General features: G+C 53.0%; 8 protein-coding genes across 8 annotated transcripts; 4 read left to right on the forward strand and 4 right to left on the reverse strand.

Annotated features, from left to right (window-relative positions):
* Positions 1 to 511: 511 nt before the first annotated feature.
* Positions 512 to 3,199, reverse strand: J4E93_003890 (uncharacterized protein; the record flags this gene model as incomplete). The annotated part of the gene is made up of 5 exons (XM_049341820.1): positions 512 to 879; positions 939 to 1,257; positions 1,314 to 1,576; positions 1,652 to 3,008; positions 3,062 to 3,199. The coding sequence occupies 5 exons, from the start codon at positions 3,197 to 3,199 to the stop codon at positions 512 to 514; spliced, it is 2,445 nt and encodes an 814-aa protein (XP_049201325.1).
* A 455-nt stretch (positions 3,200 to 3,654) lies between these two features.
* On the reverse strand, positions 3,655 to 4,506 carry J4E93_003891 (uncharacterized protein; the record flags this gene model as incomplete). Its single annotated transcript, XM_049341821.1, has 1 exon — positions 3,655 to 4,506. The coding sequence occupies one exon, from the start codon at positions 4,504 to 4,506 to the stop codon at positions 3,655 to 3,657; it is 852 nt and encodes a 283-aa protein (XP_049201326.1).
* A 749-nt stretch (positions 4,507 to 5,255) lies between these two features.
* On the forward strand, positions 5,256 to 6,161 carry J4E93_003892 (uncharacterized protein; the record flags this gene model as incomplete). Its single annotated transcript, XM_049341822.1, has 1 exon — positions 5,256 to 6,161. The coding sequence occupies one exon, from the start codon at positions 5,256 to 5,258 to the stop codon at positions 6,159 to 6,161; it is 906 nt and encodes a 301-aa protein (XP_049201327.1).
* Positions 6,162 to 6,576: 415 nt separating this feature from the next.
* Positions 6,577 to 7,902, reverse strand: J4E93_003893 (uncharacterized protein; the record flags this gene model as incomplete). Its single annotated transcript, XM_049341823.1, has 1 exon — positions 6,577 to 7,902. The coding sequence occupies one exon, from the start codon at positions 7,900 to 7,902 to the stop codon at positions 6,577 to 6,579; it is 1,326 nt and encodes a 441-aa protein (XP_049201328.1).
* Positions 7,903 to 8,145: 243 nt separating this feature from the next.
* Positions 8,146 to 9,073, reverse strand: J4E93_003894 (uncharacterized protein; the record flags this gene model as incomplete). The annotated part of the gene is made up of 2 exons (XM_049341824.1): positions 8,146 to 8,875; positions 8,982 to 9,073. The coding sequence occupies 2 exons, from the start codon at positions 9,071 to 9,073 to the stop codon at positions 8,146 to 8,148; spliced, it is 822 nt and encodes a 273-aa protein (XP_049201329.1).
* Positions 9,074 to 9,418: 345 nt separating this feature from the next.
* On the forward strand, positions 9,419 to 13,069 carry J4E93_003895 (uncharacterized protein; the record flags this gene model as incomplete). Its single annotated transcript, XM_049341825.1, has 3 exons — positions 9,419 to 9,465; positions 9,517 to 12,327; positions 12,379 to 13,069. The coding sequence occupies 3 exons, from the start codon at positions 9,419 to 9,421 to the stop codon at positions 13,067 to 13,069; spliced, it is 3,549 nt and encodes a 1,182-aa protein (XP_049201330.1).
* A 648-nt stretch (positions 13,070 to 13,717) lies between these two features.
* On the forward strand, positions 13,718 to 15,434 carry J4E93_003896 (uncharacterized protein; the record flags this gene model as incomplete). Its single annotated transcript, XM_049341826.1, has 4 exons — positions 13,718 to 13,874; positions 13,928 to 13,959; positions 14,009 to 14,019; positions 14,069 to 15,434. 4 exons carry the CDS (start codon positions 13,718 to 13,720, stop codon positions 15,432 to 15,434), a joined length of 1,566 nt encoding a protein of 521 aa, XP_049201331.1.
* Positions 15,435 to 18,061: 2,627 nt separating this feature from the next.
* J4E93_003897 (uncharacterized protein) lies at positions 18,062 to 19,100 on the forward strand (the record flags this gene model as incomplete). The annotated part of the gene is made up of 2 exons (XM_049341827.1): positions 18,062 to 18,647; positions 18,700 to 19,100. The coding sequence occupies 2 exons, from the start codon at positions 18,062 to 18,064 to the stop codon at positions 19,098 to 19,100; spliced, it is 987 nt and encodes a 328-aa protein (XP_049201332.1).
* Positions 19,101 to 20,119: the final 1,019 nt, after the last annotated feature.

Below are 20,119 nucleotides of genomic sequence, written 5' to 3' on the forward strand. Positions count from 1 at the left end.
ATGTTGCTGGACGCGGCGTTGGCTGTGTGAAGGAGTCAAACTCTATGTGAAGACGGACCTGCAAAGTAGACACGTGAGCGTAAAGATGGACGCTTCCAGCAATTGAATACAGTGGAAAACGAGGATGGCAGCGAGAGTAGTGAAGTGACCGTTACGTGGCCAACGGCGAAGTGACAGCAACTATAATGTTTGGCCAAGGTGTGGATGAGGAGTGATGTGCAAAATAGATAATCGCAAGTACCAGGGGCGGCAGCAACTCGTGTCGCATTATACAGTAATATCAAAGTAGAAGTATACATTATATTGTATACTACCTACTTACGAAGATATAGTACTGTGTATGCAGCAAACCTTAGAAATGCGACACCGCTTGTTGCCGCCCTGGTGCAAGTGTGCATGACCTTACCACCGGAACCTCATTGAATCTAGAAAATCATAATGTGACCACACAGATATCCAACTGTACCGTAACGCCGTCTCAAAAGATGAAGGAAAAGGATGCGTGCGAGCTTTACTTGCCAACACCACCACCGTGCTCTAAGATAGTCTGCTTGTCAAGCTTCTCCACCTTCCTGCTCAGCAGTGCACGTAGCTCAGGACTGATGACCCTCGCCTCATCTTGCTCCTCTTCACCAACCTGCTTGCCCTTATCTGTGCCGGAAGTCGACGCTTGGTCTTTCGCTGGTGACGCACTTGACGCCGTACTTGGCCCGGGGCCGGCGACGATTGCAGCAGCCAACTTGCGTTGCCGGGCTTGCGGAGCGGAGGGAAAGTTGCCTTTCTTGTCGATTGTCTCTACCGTTCGCTGAAACCTCTTGAAGAGCGATTCCGCGCGAACGAGCGTTGATTCAAGATCCATAGTACCGGAGAGCTCGTTGACTATGATAATGTTAGCATCATTCACTATTAATGTGGGTTGCTTTGATTGTATAACTTACCATACTTGAGCACCTCATCGAAGTGCTTCAGATGTGCCATAATCACATCTCGGTGCTTTTCCAGAATAGCTAGGGCAATGAAGATGTGGAAGTTGCTGCTCTGGTAGTCGGTCCAGAGCGACTCCCACAACCGCAGTACATCTGGCCACTCGAATTCGCGCTTGTACCAGACGAGCAGCATCCGGAAGAAAAAGAAGAAGTTCGTAGACTCAGCGGATTGAAGGTGAAGATACAGCTTGGGGTCCATGAGCTGTACGAGGTGGTCTAGCGTCGTGAGCTGCTTGCGCATGCCGGACTGGTCGCGTAGGAAGTTGCGCTCCTGTATGCGTGTGAGTTCTTGTACGTGATCACAATAAGCATCGCATTTGTACATACCATGCGCTCCATGAATCCAACAAAGCCCCAGAATGCGACGGCATCATCCTGCATGACTGCATAGATGGGCGCAAGCAAATCACTCATGCCCTGAACGTAGCCCAGATCCTTGTTGTATTCGTTGTACGTAAGGAGCATGTCTTTCATCTGCTCCAAGTGAACGTTGGTGCCGGTTTCCGCAAAAGGCGAGTCAGGGTCAGGGTGAGGAATGTCCTCGCCGGCGAAGATGGGGATATTGCGATCTGTGCGATGTACGTCTTTCTCTACACAACGGACCCCATAGAATGGGACAAGTCAGCCAGTATTCAAGCAAGGGCATAACGCGCAAGGGTACATACCTATTCTGTTCTTTTGTTCTCTCCACCATTCCTCTTGCTCTTCATTCTGGTTGCCTTCAACCATTCGCTCCCACCAAGCGCCCTTGAGTCGAATGTACTCGTCTCGCCTGCTGTTAATGTTCGCGCGACGCTCTTCGTCTGAGCTGTCCCAGTCGTACACGCCGAGAAGGAAGAGCCATGCTTCCTTTCGTACACCATCGTCAGGATCAAGACCTCCATGGAAGACGCGGTCTTTGACCTCGTCTGGTGTCAGTTGTAGCCGGCCCTTGGGGTCGAAGAATCCTTTCCATTCTTCCAACGTGACAGGTTTTCTTCGGTCGGCCATGGTCATCTTATCCATGTCAAGGATCTCGAAGTCACCAACGTCGCTCTCCTCCATAGCCAGAACGTCCTTTGCCGTCCATATCCGCTGGTTCCGTTCCCGCTCGCTTTGTTCTGCAATGCCCATAGCCCATCTTGCGAGGTATAGCCGCGCGCTGTCGAACTCTTCTTGTAATGTCTGGACCTCTGGGTTCTGGATCAGGCGTCTAACCTGGGGCGGAATCTTGGGGTTGTCTGCGACGGCTTGAGCAGTCCTTCGCGTGAAGGTGGTGACCTGGCTAAGCTTCTCCAGGAAGTTCCATCTTGCCTCCTTGAGCGCCTTTGTGACCGGATCCATCCCACCGTCCCGTTTACCAGACTGCGAAGATGACGCGTCTGGTTTGCCTTCGGTGCTCTTCCTTGGTGCAACGTCTTTGCCGAAGGATCGCTTGTCGTCTTCCGAGGGGTCGATAAGGTATATGCTTGGATCAGCGCCGGACCGTTCGACTGTGACGTATCTCTTGAGCCATCTCAATACCTCGTCACCACCCCAGAACATGCCCCCTCCGTCGCCAAACGGATCGAAGCTTTCCTTGGCCAGCTTCTTCCGCTGCATTATGGTAGACTGGCACTCGCTATCGTGGAAGAAGAGGGCAGGGAAACTGTCTCCAGCCCGAGTATTGACAACGACACTGCCAAACCACCACCCGATGCTTGGTGGCCGTATGAGGACGGAATATATCTCGCTGACAGGTATGGCGAATGCGTATCCGGGAGTTCCGGCATGTGTAGATGGTGTGGGAGGCGGAGGTACGAGGTATGACTGTCTGGGAGGTGATGACGAGTCGGACAGATCGACCTTGACGTATGTATCATATGCATCGCCGAGGTTTGACTCTGGTATCCAGGCAAGGAGTAGCGACGACGCGTTCACGCTGCGAGCGGAGGAGGAGGAAGTTGGACGCGCATCGTTAACGGTTCGGTTAGACTTCTGCTGGACGAGAGCGACGAAGCCTGGGATGTTGTCTTTGGAGGAAGGCGAGGGATGCACGTAGACCTGCACATGTTAGTCCACTTTCATCATGCTGCGTGCAAGAAGGCTAAACATACTTTACTCTTGGTGTATAGCAGCTTCACACCCTTTCCACTGCTTGTATGGCGGATCGTGTTGTATTCGCCTTCTTCATCGTCGCTCAGGTCGTAGAAGCTGGCCGAGGGCGATGGGGGCGCTGGGGCCGACGAAGTCATGCGGGGCTAGGCGGCGTCCCAGAGACGCGGAGTGGAGGTTGGTGATGGGTTCCGAGTAAGATGGCCAGATATCATGCGCAGGAGATATTCAGAGTAGTACGGTGATAAAGCAAGAAAGAGACGCGTACCCGTTTGGCGCTATGCAGTTGCAGGTGATGCTTGCGCGGGCAGTGACCTGCGCCGGACCTCATGACGGTGTGGCGAAGCGAACCCGTGGCTGTGCATTCGCGGGGTTCGCGTCGCCCCAGCCCCATCCCATCGAGTAATGTGCTCTAGCTGCAACACGGTGCGCAAGATAGCTCTGGACGGAATTCTGTCTTTGCAGTGATTATGAGCTGAATGTATTGATTAGGTATTTGTCTATACTGTCCAGGTCTACAAACCCCATGCTTGCCCACCCAGTGACGACCAAGATCCAACTCCGTTACGCCGTGCTGCATACAAGAAGAAGATGCTCAACGCATGCGTGGTCCGCTTGGCAGGCCCATACGTCCACCTTGCGGTCCGCGTTGTGGTGGAGGTGCGCCGCCGCCATATCCTCCACCCTGGGGCGCGTACGGATCATCGTTCCCGCTCCATGGGGAATTCGATGACATGCCAAATGAGCCCTGTGGTCTCCCGCCGCCGCTACCAGTACTTCCATAGCTGTGACTCCGATCTTCAGGGTAGGGCGCCCGTCCACCTTGCGGGGACGATTGCGAGTTGGCAGATTCTGAAGAGAGTCCACGCGGTGCTGGGCTCTGTGACCGTCCCCATAACCTGGCCTTGAGCCTTTCCTGTGCTGTTGTGCCCGACCCTGTACCCGCGCTCGGTGGTGGTGAAGCTTCTGCTTGTGGGCGTCCTCCCAATGAGCTTTGGTAGCTCCCTGCTCGTTGGCTGGGCAGTGGTCTGCCCTGTACTTGAGGCTCTGGTGTCAACGAGCTGCCCATGGGCCGTCCTTGCATGGGACGCGCTCCACCGCCCCGTGCTCCTGGCCCTCGACGAAGTGACTGTGGTTCTTGCGGTGGTTGTTGTGGCGCGGGACTATCCCACAGGTCGTTCAAGCCTCCTCCCCGGCCTGCTGTTTGTGCTTGTGCCTGTTGTCGCGAAGACACGAACTGGGCGGGCGCAGGCTGGGGCGCCTTTGGGTCGGGTGGGAGCCATTGCGGGAACGGCCGTCCTTTCTCCGTGTAGTATGCGCGAAGCACCCTGGAAAGATGCGAGTCGTCTTCTGTGTCGCCGTCTGCTTCGTCCGAGAGGATCTGTCGTCGCAGATTGTTGTAGCGCGAAGTCGTGTTTGTGAGGAGGTTGTTTAGGTAGGACGACATGATTGTGTGTGCGATCGCCGTTCGAGGGCGTGGGCGGCCGATGCGCGTGGTGGACACTTTATGCCGTCGTGTCAGTGTTGGAGATTAGTGGTGGTGCGAGGCAGTCGGGTCGCGCCCGGGTCGCTGTTTCCAATTTACTGGGCGTTTGGGAGCAAGACCCCGGTTACCAACACCACACTCGAACGTTTCTTCACCCCAAACCATGGCTACCCTTCCACTATTCGTGATCCAACCACTTCATACCAATGTGCGCGACCTTTTCTGAGCCGATAGAATCATCCGAAGAGGCACTCGTTCGCTGTACACATCTTTGCACACCTTGTTCCAACGTTGGAATTGGGCGCGTCGCCCGACCGCTTCACGTAAAGCAGCACGTCCAGGCATCTCCTGAATCTTGAAACACCGCGAGTATATGCTGCCATTCGTGGTGGGACACTGATTGGGAAAACATGTCCTTAAGCTCTTCGTGACTTATGCGCTACTCTACTGGCCATACCCTGACGTTTCTATAGCCTGCTTACTCCAGTGATTTAGGACAAGACTGGCGCGAATGGCGGGGCAGCATTCAAGAACGCCCATAGCAGATCTCCACTACATGCGAAAGCATGCATGTTGCCACAAAATAGCGCTTGGAGATGGCAGCCTGAAGGGCTGAAGGGCGTACTTCAACTTTGACATCATATCCTTCAATCATATAGATATCGCATTCCGACCGATAACGCTTTCCAGTCATACAAAAATCATTGAAGATGTCTCGGGAAGAGCGAAAAGAAAAGAAAAACCGCGAGATTGCTGACGCCATCGCCAATGTTCAAGATGAAGCCACGCAAATCGACATTATCATGAAGAGGCGAGGATGCTTTGGACCAAGCGAAGACGACAAATTCTATCCAATCGTACAAGACTACCTGAGTAGCGATACCAGCGCTAAAGACGCAGCAAAGAAACTCATTGAACCCATCAACAACGCCATCCTCCAAAACAAGAAGGACCTTCCCTTCCTCTGTCTCTGGTATTCGATAATCCACTCTGCCAAACGTCTCCCCTTCCGCGACACCACCGGCCTCAACAAACTTGTCACCCTCATGGAGACGATAAAAGCCAGCTTTCCACCTCCAACCGCCAAAGACTCAGATATGTACACCTGCCTCCGCCATTTCGGCATGGCCGCGCGCGAGACTATGAATGACAGCCCTGGAGGCCAGTGTGGCTACATGTTGCAAGAAGTACACGCATATGCCAACATGCTCTACTTTTACGCACTCATCACGCGCGAAAACGTGGCTAATTTCTGGACATACTGCATCTGGGAAATGCGCAGCGCACTCGAGACACCACACAAGGACGATTCGAAGGGTACGGCGATACAGAAGTACAACGCTTTTATCCCCTCAGCTGCCGTCTGGATCTTTGCTATGGGCAAACAAGTCTACGAAAGAGACCAAGACCTTACCCCAAAGAAGGCGACTGAGGGGAATCCAGGTAGTGGTGGACCGTTATGGGAAGGTAGAGCAGAGTTTAGTAAGCAGAGGTGGGCGCTGTGGAAGAAGAGGTTTGTGGAACTTGCTGAGATGGAGGGGTTGACTGAGGAGGTTAGGGGGATTGCCAAAGAGGCTGCTGAGAAGATGGATGGGATTGATGGCGGGGCGAAGTAGGGTGGTGCGGAGGTTGGAGAATGGCCCACGTCTGTATATATTATATGACTTGTAGCATGAAGTGAAGTGGACACATTGTCAGGCAGCCTACTACAATGAACACATATACACATCTCAACACTTTCTTTCGGCCCTTCGCCACATTAGTAGTATGACAAGCATATCAGCTAGCGGGCGGACGCTCCCGTAGACTCCGTTGTGGCAGGCATCGGAGTTGTGTCCGCGCAAGTGGGACATGGCTAGCGACCGTTGGTGGGTCGTCTAAAGCCCGTCACACTTCAAGTAAGGCGAAGGACGAGCAGAAATAAAGTACACTTGTCTTATCAAAGTAGATTTTTTATTTATCGCCAAGAAAGTGCTTGCCAGCAATGAACCTCTGCACGCGCTTTTCGCCTTCCAGTTCGCTGGAGTGTCCCTAGTACTCCTCCATGTCGTCCTCACCATGTGCTGAACCTACATCCTCGGCCGGAATAGACTCTGGTTCAGCTGCATAAACCACCTCTCTCACAGCGACATCTCGAAACGCTGCGTCTACCATGTCCAGACCGGTAGTGCGCAGATTCATCTCCAAGCCTTGACCACCTGACCATAGCAATTCCATCTTAGGTTCGATGTCCTGAGTTGTCTGGTCGCCATCTTCATCTCCAAGATAGACCCACTCGTTTCCGCGGTCAAAGGCGTAGAACTCTAGGCGCGAGCCGTACAGCAACATACCGTGACCGTTCTGGATCTTGCCACCTCGGCACAGGGCGTCAGTGAGGACGTCGCTGCGGTGTATAGTATTGCTGGTGGAGAGGCGAGGGACTTCGTCGAAGTTGTCAATCATGATAGCAAAGTAAGTATACGGGTGCTGTTCGGACGTAACCGCACCAGTATTGATATCCGTTGCTACCGTCTCGCGCATGACCACGAAAGCGGCGATGTCCTCAGGCGCAATATGGTCCCACTGCAGGTTGAAGAGTTGCGTAATACCTTGGGCGTACTCTGCTACCTTGGCGTCTTGCTCTTCTTTTTCCGCCCTCTCGAGCTCTTTTTTAGTCGGTACCTTGCGGCGGAAGGCCCTGCCTTTGTTCTTGTGGAACTCTTTCCAGATATCTGACTTATCGTCGGCAGCTAAGATGAAGTTCATCCCGTACTTTGCCACGGGTCCGGGAGAAGTAGGCAGCACGGTGTAGTTATGTGACGGAGGATAATAGTGCGTGAGGAGAGCAAAGGCGAGCGCTTTGGCGTACTGCATGCGAGTTGCGTTTGTAGCGCTTGACAGTGGTCCATAGCGGTAGACGTAGGCGACATATAAGGCTTGAATACCGGGTATGTTGTTGATAGAAGTCTGGGTAAAGTCCGGAATCGCGAAATCAATCAGAGTCTTCCAGAAGTCTGGGGGGAACTCTGGCTCTTCCTCTTGCATATCTGCAGTATACTGGTGCGGTTCTTCAACTGCAACATGGAACTGGGCATCATTCGATTCCATAGGATGTGGTGTGCTCTCAGGTGTCATGGGTCTGTGGTGCCCTTCGTAATGGGCACCATGCGGCATCACATCAGACATGAACGTGTCGTAGCCATTCGTGCCGTGGTTGTGAAAGTCGTAATGCGGAGCTGAGGTCTCGTCCATGTGTTGCGGAGTGGATGGGCCGAACCTCTCCTGGAGAAAAGGATAGACGGGAGCGTACTGCTGGCCGACACCAGAAGCGCTGTCGAAGTTCATATGCGCTTGGTTGTAGTTGTAGTTCTGGTCCATGTTGGCAGTTGAGTGGGTCGTAGAGTGTAAGTTGGTGGAAACAGGTAGACCGAAACGAAGCAGTTGTAGTCGACAAATAGAGGTATTTGCTAGCGTAGAATCGGCATAGGTAAAGGTAGCCTCATGGCACAGGTGAAGGGTGCCTATGACCAAGCAAGTATTACTTGCAACCGGAGGAGTCATGCGTCCGATGCCAGTCTCGTTTGTAACGCCGATGAGATAACAAAGGTGCAGTGATGCGCCTCATATCGACCCATCAGCCACAGGTTGACTCTCGGCCACAGTGTCTTCCACCACACCATCCATAGCCTCTGCTGCCCCATCTGTGGCTCCATCAGCTGCCTTCTTCGCTTGCTCCTTCGCCTTCTTCTTGAGCTTCTTCTCTCGGTTTCTCCGGGTGTTCTTCTCTCGCTTGGCTTCTTCCTTTTCTTGTGCAAGGCGTGCTGCCTCACTCTGCTTCTCTTTTACCGCCTGAAGCTTCTTCCGTATCGCTATGCGTGACTTCTTGCCCTTTCTTGTGCGCTTTTGTGCCTTGTCCTCGACGGTGACTAGTGTAGGGGGGTTGCCGACCAGGACCTCCTTGCTCATGCCGGCTGGCGATATGGTGCGCACCTTCCATGGCAGGGCGCAACCGGGCCATGGCTGCCGCGACAGCTCCAGGACGCTCCTTCCCTCGATGGCGGCCGCTCTGAAGGCGTCTTCCTCCTCGCTTGTGGGTTCGTCGGCGAAATAATAGCTCCGTGGCTTCTTCAAAATCAGTCCTGGCTCTCCGCTATCGGCGCCTGGCGATGAAATTCTAATCTTCAGCGATTGTGGAGCAGCGTTTGCGGGCGCAGCGAAGAGCCGCAGCTCCGTCTCGTCTTCGTCGCTTTTCGCGATGTCGTGGACATCATCTTCGGTCGTGGTATAGGTAAACTCGGTGTTGATCCTGGATCGCAGCAGCTCTTCGAGATCTGGGTCCGGCGAGGATTGTCTAGATGATATGGGCGACTCGAGCTCAGCGCGGCGAACCCTTGGCAAGGTCAGTATGCAGATAACAGGCGCACTAGCGAGTCGACCCACCGCTTCGCATCCGGCACTTCAAACATGGCGTTGTCGGATGGACGTCGCAGAAGTTGCTGTTCTGAAAGTTTTGTGCCTGGACATCGGTTCCGTAGCGGGAGATCGGCATTTGGCTAGACAGGTGACTAGCGGAACTGCACGATCGCTTCGTCACCTGGCAATAACCACGGGCGCATCTCGATCGGATTCTTCGTTTCCCCCCATGCCAAAAGAAATGCAATTGCCTTGGAATGACCCGCGGAGCAGGATATCCGCCGCCTAGCACCGATGTAGTTACTATGTCACTCAAAATGGACGACAGCGGCAGCCACTCGCCTGCAAGAGGGACGGACAAGCACCCTCGCTGCCAGTCGCAAACCCCCCACCGTTGTGCCTCTCCCTTGGGACTGATACTCTGCTGTACTGTGATACTACTAGAAGGACATGCTGAGTCCCCCACGAACACACTAGAACCATGGGCTACTCGTGGCCAGAAGCAGCCCGCGAGCGCGATCTCCACAGGTTTGAATTGTGCGATAGAAGCGCGTCGGCTGCAGCTAAGGATGCCTACAGGTACTACCGCCCATGGCTCGATGCACAGAGCCTGGTTGACGCTGCCGACGGTTCTGGTAAAGGCCTGACCTACTCTGGCTTCCAACCCCAAACGTCAAGGGACCGCTCCCTGACTGCCTTTGCGCAGCTCGCCACGCTTCGACTTGACACCCGGCGAGCAATGGTATCGCTGATCGACTCGCACCACCAGTACATTCTTGCCGAGGCCACGCGCACCCTCTCGCTGTTCAAACCTGTCGCCGAGGAGCCCGAAGACGAGGTCTGGCTGGGCAATGCCATCTTGACCAAGACCGATGCTGTCTGCTACCACACCTTCTCCTCGACCTACACGGCAAAGGAGGACGATGGGAGCACCTACACTGGCGAATGCATGGTCATACCTGATTGCAGACTAGATGCTAGATTCGCCGATAGGGACTATGTCAAGGGTGAGCCTGGTGTGAGGTTCTACGCAGGCGTCCCCATCATTACCAAAGCAGGCCACCGCATCGGCGTCTATGCTGTATCTGATGAGAAGCCTCGCGATGGCATCAGTGCTGGCGAATTGCGCTTCATGCAAGATGTCTCCGCCGCCGTCATGGAGCACCTCGAGCTGGCCAAGGACAGCATGGACCGCAACAAGGGTGAGCGCATGGTACGCGGCTTGACTCAGTTCATCGAGCGCTCCTCTTTACAGGACAGTCGAGAAGAAGGCAACCGGCCCACCACTATGGAGAAGCAGACCGAGAACGCTCGCTTACTAGCCCTTGACGAAGAAGAAGGCCACAACACGTCTGTACCTGCTAGACAAGCTCACCGCAAGCGTGACCCCGAATCCGACGCAGCTCGAATCTTTCACAGCGCCGCTCGTATAATCCGCGAAAGCACTGAGGCCGATGGTGTCGTCTTCTTCGATACTTCGACCGCTGGGATAAGAACCCATCTCTACGACTACAATCGCACGGCCGGTAGTAGCGACGAGAGTGCGACACACAACACTGATACCGGCGATTCGACGGCTTCACGAAGGCACAAGAAACAGACAGTCGTCGCCGCGGATGGCGTATCCGATGCAAATGGGACTGACAGTAAGGCCTGTCCTGTCGTGGGACTATCTTTACGTGAAGGCAATGCGGCCCTGGTACACACGGACTTCAGCTTCAACGAAGCTGCCATGGAACGCTATATCCATCGATATCCGTACGGGAAGTTCTTCAACTACAACGAGGATGGCATGGGCATAAACTCTTCTGATGAGAAGTCTGAACGTTCCGAAACAGAACAGTCCGATCGTACAGTCGACGAACCCGCCGCTAACACCAAGAAACCGCGCAAGAAGCGAGAAAGATTCATCCCAACCGAGTTCCTTAAAGTTCTGCCAAAGGTCAGGAGCCTTATCTTCCTGCCACTCTGGTGTCCGGCTACGGAACGCTGGATTGCAGGCGGCTTTATCTGGACAACCCAAGCTGGAAGGTTGATGAGCCCGGATAACGAACTCCCATATCTCCAAGCATTCGGAAACTCGGTGACCAGCGAAGTAGCACGACTCAATGCGCAGAAAGCGGATCGTGCCAAAACCACATTCATTGCGTCTATATCACACGAGCTGCGTTCGCCGCTGCATGGTATTCTTGGATCTGTCGAGTTCTTACGCGAGACGGTGGCATCGGCATACCAAGAGTCTTTGGTGTCTTCCATCGAAACTTGCGGCAAGACACTGCTCGATACGATAGATCACGTGCTTGATTACGCAAAAATCAACAAACTACAGAAAGTCTCTGGTCAGAACAAGCGAAGCCTGGGTCGAAACAAACGACAGCCTTCTGATAATTCGATTCTTGGTGTTACTTCCGACTTCGATCTAGCACAACTAGTTGAGGAAGTTTGCGACACTGTGTGTGCTGGTCACACGTTCAGGAAGACACATCACATCAAAGGAGCCGCGATCTACGATCAAGCTGAGAGTAAGGCGGCGACAACATCCCTCCAGGACACGAATAGCAGCAATGAAGTGGCAGGCAGAGATACACATGGCTCTGTCGCTGTGTCTTTGATCGTAGCCCCATATGTCAGTTGGATCGTGAGATCGCAGCCTGGTGCTCTGCGACGCATTGTCATGAATTTACTTGGGAACGCGCTCAAATACACCGACTCTGGCTATATTGCTATCAACATGATACAGCAAAAAAGCTCCGCCAACTTCATGGACCTATCTCTTAGTGTGGAAGACTCCGGTCGGGGAATGTCGCAGGAGTACCAGCGGACAAAGTTATTTTCGCCATTCAGTCAAGAAGACCCTTTCAGCTCCGGTACCGGATTGGGTCTTTCGATCGTCAAGCAGATCATAGAATCCCTGAAAGGCGAGATTGAAGTAAGGAGCACGCACAACGTTGGTACTGTCATCAAGATCAGCATACGTCTACCCATTGGCTCCAAGGCGAACGCCCACCAAGATCATGCTCTTGTCAGAGCACCCCAAGAGCTGAAGGGCACATCTGTCTCCATCGTATGCGACATGACTGACACGCAAGGTGGCGAGCGGGGGCTGAAAACCAAGGAGTCCATGGAAAACGCTTGCAAGAACTTTGACATGAAGATCGTCGCCTCGAAGCACGCCAGCACTGACATCTCGGTCACTGACATCGACTTTCTGCTCATCGACTCGCCTTCTCTCTACCAATTGATGCAGAGCTCGAATGCTAGTCGCAATAACACATCACCGCTAGGAGTAGTTTGCGTCTGTACAGATACTGCAGAGAAAGTAGCAGCAGAGACTCAGCTTGCGAGACAAATCGAAGCGCTTGGCTGGATCATTGAAATAGTTACACAGCCGTGAGTATTCCCTAAGCAAGTTTGAGACCAGTTTACTGACGACAGGAACAGCTGCGGACCTCGAAAGCTCGCCCGTACACTTCTATCTTGCCAGAAACGCGCCTCACAACACAACAATGAGCGACCCATCAGCCGATCGATGAGCTCCTCGCTAGTGCAGCCCGAATTTCAGTCTCTTGCACCGCCTCGTGCCTCGGCTCATCGAAGTCTCAGTGACATGTTCCCACAAGATGTATCAACACGAAAGGCTGACGAGGCCGCCGGATACCCTTCCCCACCGCCACCGCGTCCCTTCCCAATAACTACGACCCCTCTGAGCCCCACCCACAGTGAAGGCGGTGAATACTTCAATCCACGTGTTCTCCTCGTAGACGACAATGCCATCAATCTGAAGCTCCTCGTCGTGTTCGCCAAACGGCAGAACCTACGCTACGTGGAAGCTACCAATGGTCTCGAAGCGTTCGAAACCTACAAATCAGAAGCCATGTCTTCTTCACCGCCAGCCCGCCCTTTCGACTTCATACTCATGGATTTGAGCATGCCCGTCATGGACGGTCTGACAAGTACACGTAATATCCGCCAATTCGAGAGCAAGAATGGCTTGCCAAAATCGCATATCGTCGCATTGACTGGACTCGCGAGTGCGCAGGATCAACAGGATGCGCAAGAGGCAGGTGTGGACATGTACCTTGTCAAGCCTGTCAAGTTTGCGGATATAAAGAGAGTCTTTGGTGGGAAATGAAGGTAGTTTTTGCATGTTCTTGATGGCGTTGCTCGCGGTTTGGTAGCTTGTCTCGGGATGTTGGCATTGTTGGTTGGCATTGCAAGGGTATCCTCGATGGACTTTTGCATAGTGGTATGGGAGTGCTAGGTTGACATATGTCCTTGGCCAGGGTCAAATCCACGATGTTATTGACGATGAGCTTCCTCGTGTCTTGTATCTTGACATGCTTGTGAAAGCTTGTGATGGGACTGAGGGCAACCACCGCATCAGAACTTTCTGAAGAAGCGAGACGTGTCATTCCAGCTCTTCAATTCACCACTCCAAACCACGTCCACGATTAGTTGTGGTGCCTCAACCTCCTCGGTATGAGGAAGCCACGCAATCCACGGACGCCGAACGGCGCATTCGTCCCGTCTCGTCAAAACTTTGATCCTGCAGGAACATGATCCTACGCCCCAAGGTGGATGCGCCCGCATATATGACCAATCAAACGAGGAAGCGAGCAGTTAGATTGCAGCATGGATTCACGCCTGCGGCTAATCTACCACCGGCATCAGGCGCCCAACGCCCTGCTTTCAAATCCGCGTGTTAGCAGTCGCGCACATAGGCACATGAATCTCTATAAATGTCTTTTTCCGTATTGTGCTTCTTGTTCCAGTTTCTAATATGACGAGCCTGAATAACGGAAAGAAAGGCGAAACACCTTATTACCCCGTCTTGATCATCGGGGCGGGAGCAACAGGTATTGCTGCTGGAAGTCAACTGAAGCAAAAGCTCGGATTGAGAGAATTCAAGATTGTTGATCGCCAGTCTGGTATTGGAGGTAGGTTTGAAAAAAGCGGTGTCATGACCACATTGATTGACGGTCGGTGATAGGAACCTGGTGGATCAACCGGTACCCAGGAGTAGTAAGTCTTATCGTGCAGGACAATTGAAACAACACTGACTGTAACGAAGCAATGCGATGTGTAAGCGATATTGTGAGGGCTTTTAACGACAGTTATTGAACATCACAAGGCCTACTTCCTTATACTCTTTCTCCTTCGCACCAAACTACGTCTCGAAACGCTTGTATCCCACCGGCGAAGAATTCCGCGAGTATCTCAACGAGATTTCGGAAAAGTATCAACTGGCCTCTCACATCCAGCTGAACACCGACGTAAAAGAACTCCGTTGGATTGAGGCCGACGCGCAATGGGAAGTAACACTCCAGCACCTGGTTCCTGGTACCGGCGATCTTAGCACCCGAGATCGAGAAGACAGAGCAACTGCTTCCGGTCGCGAGTCCGTATACCTGCATGAAGAAGTCGTGCGCGCCAAAGCAGTGATAAGTTGTGTGGGAATCCTTGTAGAGCCGAATCCATGGCCATCTTCCGTTCAAGGGCGCGGTACCTTCAAAGGCGACGTCTTCCACTCCGCGCGATGGCGCGATGACATTGATCTCAACGGGAAAGACGTAGTAATACTCGGAACCGGCTGCAGCGCCGCGCAGATAGTGCCGTCACTGCTCAAGGAGCCCTTCAAAGTCAAGTCACTCACTCAAATCGGCCGGTCAGCACCCTGGGTAATGCCACGGCTTTCTGAGCCTTTCGGAAAAGAAAATTACGCCAGGTACGCACCCACAGTCTACAAGTGGCTTCCATTCCTCGGGTATGTAAACCGCGTCCTGATATATCTGTTGGTGGAAGTCATCTGGTCAACCGTGTTCCAAATGAAACACAAGAAATGGCGTGCTGCGATCGAGAAACAACAGTTGGCTATGATGAAGGAGATCGTGCCGGAAAAGTACCATGATATCATGACGCCAGACTATCCGTATGGATGTAAGAGACGCGTCTTCGATACTGAGTGGTTGCCCAGCATGCAGAATTCCAAGTTCACGCTTACCAATCGTCCTATTCAAGCTGTGAATGGCAAAGAGCTCGTTCTGGGTGCCGATGGGAATGCTGCATCCGCTGAGCAGCGCATCAATGCTGATGTCATCATCCTCGCCAACGGCTTCGAGGCGACCCGCTGGTTGCACCCACTTTCAGTCTACGGTCGCGACGGAGCAGCCTTGCAAGAAGTATGGAAACAGCGTGGAGGCCCGGCTGCATATATGGGCATGGCCGTTGATGGGTTCCCGAATTTCTTCATCGCTGTTGGACCGAACACGGCGAATGGCCATCACTCACTCATACTCACGAGTGAAAATACGGTCTCGTATATTCTGAAGATGATCAAACCCATCCTCGGCGGCAAGGTAGACCATATCGAGGTGAAGAAACAGGCCGTGATGGCATGGACTGAGGGTGTGAAGAAAGATCTGGAAAAGACCGTCTTTGTGGGTTGTCGGAGTTGGTACATGGATGAGGAGGGTTATAATTCGACCATGTATCCGTAAGTCTTCCATCTCCGGACCAATCGTTGCCAATAGATGCGCGGTACTGATATGATCTGTAGTCGCTCGCAAACAGATTTTACGTTGAAGTGTATGTTCCCGACGTACGGGAATTGGGACGCTTTCACGTCTTCGGGGTCTAAAGTCTCGCTTCAACAAGGCAGTTTTACTGCGCTGGGCGCGTCTGCTGTGGCTGTCGCGGTGGGCCTGTGGTATGGTGTCGCGAGGTACTTGTGATATGTCGCATACTAGAGCTCCTTCCGATATATGCACTGTCGCACAAACGAGCTGTTTACCCCTCTTGAGCGCGCTCAGCGGTGACTTAGTCAACTCTTGTTATCTTTGAGCAAATGCATCGTGGGTCGCCAGGTCGTCAGCACTAGCGCTGTGATGTGCCCACGTTGCTACAGCGGCTCTCGGGGTTCTTGCAGCAGGAATGCATTCTGCTTGATTGTTTATCCCATAGCACTTACCTGTCGTCCCAGTTCTGTTGTGGTGTTGCCGAGGGTGGGTCGCGCCTTCCCACAAACGCGGAATCACGCGACTTCGCGTGACAGGAAACCGCGATGGACCTCAACCCGTGGACACGCGCTTCAACGCTCAGCGCAGCTAATTCATCCTTCCTCAAGTCTCTGTTTGATTGCATCTCTGCATGCCCATTAAATTGCGCGACACCGACCTGCATTGTCAGCACTAATGCCGTCGCAATGACCCCACCCTTCTCCTCATTGCCGTTTCTTGTGAGAGCAAGTTTGTGACATCTCACCCATCTAGCATCCGCATCTCGACACACCCCAATTATGCTGTCCAACTACATCATCCAACTCCATGCCGACACTTGTTCATGTATTACGATAGCTGACCGGGGAGGTGCCAGCGGTGCGAGGCGGAAGAGCCCGGAGGTTGAATGCGGAGCCATACAGAGGTTGTGGCGTTTGTCTCGAAGATGGAGGGATAGGCGTGGATGTAGGTCTCGCCTTCCGTACGACATGGGCGGATTTTCGCGTGTGATTCGGACACCACATCGCATGTCGCGACCTCGATGCGGTGGTGGTGCTGCCCAGATGGTGACATTTCCACTGCTTCAGTAGCGTGAACGAGCGCGCCTCATGGATAAGCGGTATGCCGATAGCGCCGCCTCGTTCGATGGCCTCATGCTGCTCGTCCAGTCCAGGTATTCCATCGCCCGACGCAGAGGGCTTGAGTCGCAAGCGTAGTTGCGTTCGCGAGGTTGGTGGGTCATGAGTAATTGCAAGGGTGCAATTCGGCAAGAGAAGGTTTCGCTAGAGGATCGCCTTCTTGGACTATCCTTATAGGGATTCCCACTTTCGGGTCTCCGACATGCATGTCCGCAACACCATCAGCGCTATCGCATCGTCAAACAGGAAACCGACTACTGGGCCTGAGATAATTGGTTGTGGAGTTCAGGTTGTATCTCTAACAGCTGACAGGGCACGACAAAGACCCTGCGCGAGAGCTACGGCGCGCCCTTTCCTCCCCGAAGCTCAGGATTGCAAACACGAACGGATCTCAGTCTCCACCTTACCCAATCAATTGGCAACGTCGAAAGAGCTCTATCGACCTCTTTTCACAAAGACTTATTGCCACCCGGCAGTATTTAGTTACAAGCTTACCTGCCGAAGGCGAAGCGAACATGCGCGACACGTGCTAGCCGCACCGATGCCAGGAACCTCAAGTCGCTAACGTTAGCCCATTATCAACCACTTCGCGACTCTATACTTCATATGGTCAGGCCCAAGCCCTGCCCTGCGCCTCAAACGCAGGGCGTCCATGGCCCAAACCGCGGGGCCGTGTTGATCATCGTTTATCGGCACTGCAGTTCCTCCACGTTCACTAGTCTGAAGCTGTCTTGAAACAATAAACAACACCCCCACATCTTTCTTTAGAACTCCCTCGTTTCGCCAGAAAGGGGTATCACCTTCCAAACTAACGGTCCGTTTACTAATGCGACACCAGAAAGCGTTCATCGGAGGGTTAGGCTCTGCAAAGCAGTATCGATGTTGTTCAGCACAATGCAGTACCGGCAGCATTGCATGCATCTCACCACTCTGAAGCTGCTGCGAGTGAGATCCACTACATGAGTGCCACGCATAGTTGGCGAATTATGGCACGATGATTAACGACCATGAGCAGATGCACCACATCTCGTGAGGTGAATGACCGGGAACCACATCGTAAGCTTGAGCATAACTGGCATGTTCGCTAAAACATGTCACGCTTCAAGCAGGAGCTTTCCACCGGTCACATAGTGGCGTATATCCGTACTCCCAAAACAGTAGCGGTGGGTCTTCCTCACCATTGCTCTAGTGGCCTGTCACATCTATTCCAGCACCTCTCCTCAACGCTTACCCATGGGAATCAGGGTCAGAGGAGACAGCTACTCATACAGTGCTAGATGTAAGCATGAGTCGCGGCTGCTATTCTTGCCGCTTCTTAGAAACATGTTACAGTGTATAAGAAGAAATGTTCATCGCTCTCTTCTTACCATTATCATCTCAGTCATCACAGTCATTCGCTCTTCGCTTCTCGGCACTTCTCATCTATCCTATCTTATTCTTCATCCTACTAGACACTCACTCGATAGGGCCATTATCTTCTCTTCACACATAATGTATATTCGCAACGTCCTTATCTCTGGCCTTGCGGCTGCCAGCACAGCCCAGGCCTACGCCAACCATACAATTCGGGAAGAAGACTGGACCGTCCCAGCACCAGTACAGGAGAAGCGTACTATTGCAAAGATCTTCGGCATATTCGACGGCATTTTCGGTGGCGGCGGCGGCAAGGAACCTGCGCAAGAATGCCCTGCTGTTTGGACTCAAATCTCTTCCACCCTCACCCAACAATTCCTCGGGGACGGCCAATGCACAGATGCTGCGCGCGCTGCTATCCGATCTTCATTCCACGACTGCTTCAACGGCGCATGCGACGGTTCTCTCATCCTCGCCAACGAGTGCTCGAACAAAGAGAACCGCGGCATGGAGCGCCTTTGCGGTAACCTTGCCAATGTCGCCTCCCAAACCAAGGTCGGTGTTGCCGATCTGATCCAATTTGCCGCCGCACATGCAGTCAAGACATGTCCTGGAGGACCCACTATTCCCGTCAAGGTTGGCCGCAAGGACTCCAGCGAGGCGAATGCTCTCGGCGTTCTACCTAGCGGTCACGCCAATGCAAAGGACTTGGTCGGACTCTTTGGTAAGCATTCATCTCTAGTCTTCAACATGTTCATAGCTAACAGCTTTTCCAGCGCAAAAAGGCTTCTCCCCCTACGACCTCGCCGCTCTCATCGGCGCCCACACCGCCGCCAAACAACGCTTCACCGACCCTTCAAAAGCCGGCTCTGCCCTCGACTCCACTGTCGGCACCTGGGACAACAAATACTACTCCGAGACCATGCGTGGCAGGGCTCCTTTCACACTCCCCTCCGACAAGAGCCTTGCACAGAACCCCCTGACTGCCGGCCCATTCATCGCCTTTGCCGCCAGCAAGGGTATGTGGGACTCAGCATTCGTAAGCGCAATGGTCAAGATGAGCATGCTTGGTGTTGAGAACAAGGGAGACCTGATCGACTGCACAAGTGCGCTGCCCGGTGGTAGCAAGAAGAGGGATGTCAGGAGCCGCAACCTCTTCGACCGCCTCAAGTGGTAGACGGTGTGGGTAATTTGTACGATGTGAGCATTTTCGGGCGTTACGATACCTTTTCATTATCTCCTTATGGGCACTTCACGACTCTCTTTGATGGTACATGCTAGTCATGTTTTCTTATATATACCATGTTCTAGCAAAAGGATAGGCGGCGGGTAGTATGACACAGTAGTACGATGTCATTAGTAATTCAAACACTTCACGAATACCCATCATGTCCTCATACTCTGAAGAAACTGAAAATGACCTTCTGCAGAATGCACCACTGATACAAAGTGCGCGAATCAGAATAACGATGTTGATGTAGGCGTCTCGGTTCTCTGACAGCATCCACAGTATTCTTCTGGTTTTGGCTGTACTCAGTAATGCGTCCTACTACAATCATATAACGATGCAGTAAAACCATGAATCCATCATCTACATATCTGTTCTTTCGTCTATTTTCGATGTCATTGTCAGCCAGAGCGGCCTAAGCTACCTCCTTCGACGTGAAATCGAACACGGTACCCTGGGACAAGCCTTGCTTCTTGATGCAGGCCTCAAGCATTAGAATGGGCTGTTCGGTAATGACAACGGTACGAACACGACAATTTACGCTTCCTTCTTTCGCAGCTACCATATTTCTCTTGTGGGTTCTTGTAGTCAGAATCTTCTCGACTGCATTTTGCGACGTCTTGAGCTTCTCTTCATGACGTCCGGAGCGCTGGAACGAAAGTGGTTCTCGTTTGGCTGGCAGGGGTCGGTCGTAAGCCATGGCGGTGGCAATATCCGGTGACGGCTTAGTGGATCGAGCAACGTCAAAGTCAATGTTGTTGTATCTAATAGCGAGAGCCGGTGAGCAGGAGGCGATACAGTCCGTGCGGGCAATGATGAGAAATGAAACCCAAGGCTCGACCAGGCTAGCGCGTCTGCCTGCGTTTGCACCCTCCTCACACTACTCAAAGAAGCGGCGGCGTGTCGACATACTAACATCCTCCATAATAAACAGGACGGAGCGGTCCACCGCAAGAGACGGAACATGG

Source organism: Alternaria ventricosa (assembly GCF_023758065.1).
Source record: "Alternaria ventricosa strain BMP 2768 chromosome Unknown scaffold_5, whole genome shotgun sequence".
Taxonomy (NCBI): Eukaryota; Fungi; Ascomycota; class Dothideomycetes; order Pleosporales; family Pleosporaceae; genus Alternaria; species Alternaria ventricosa.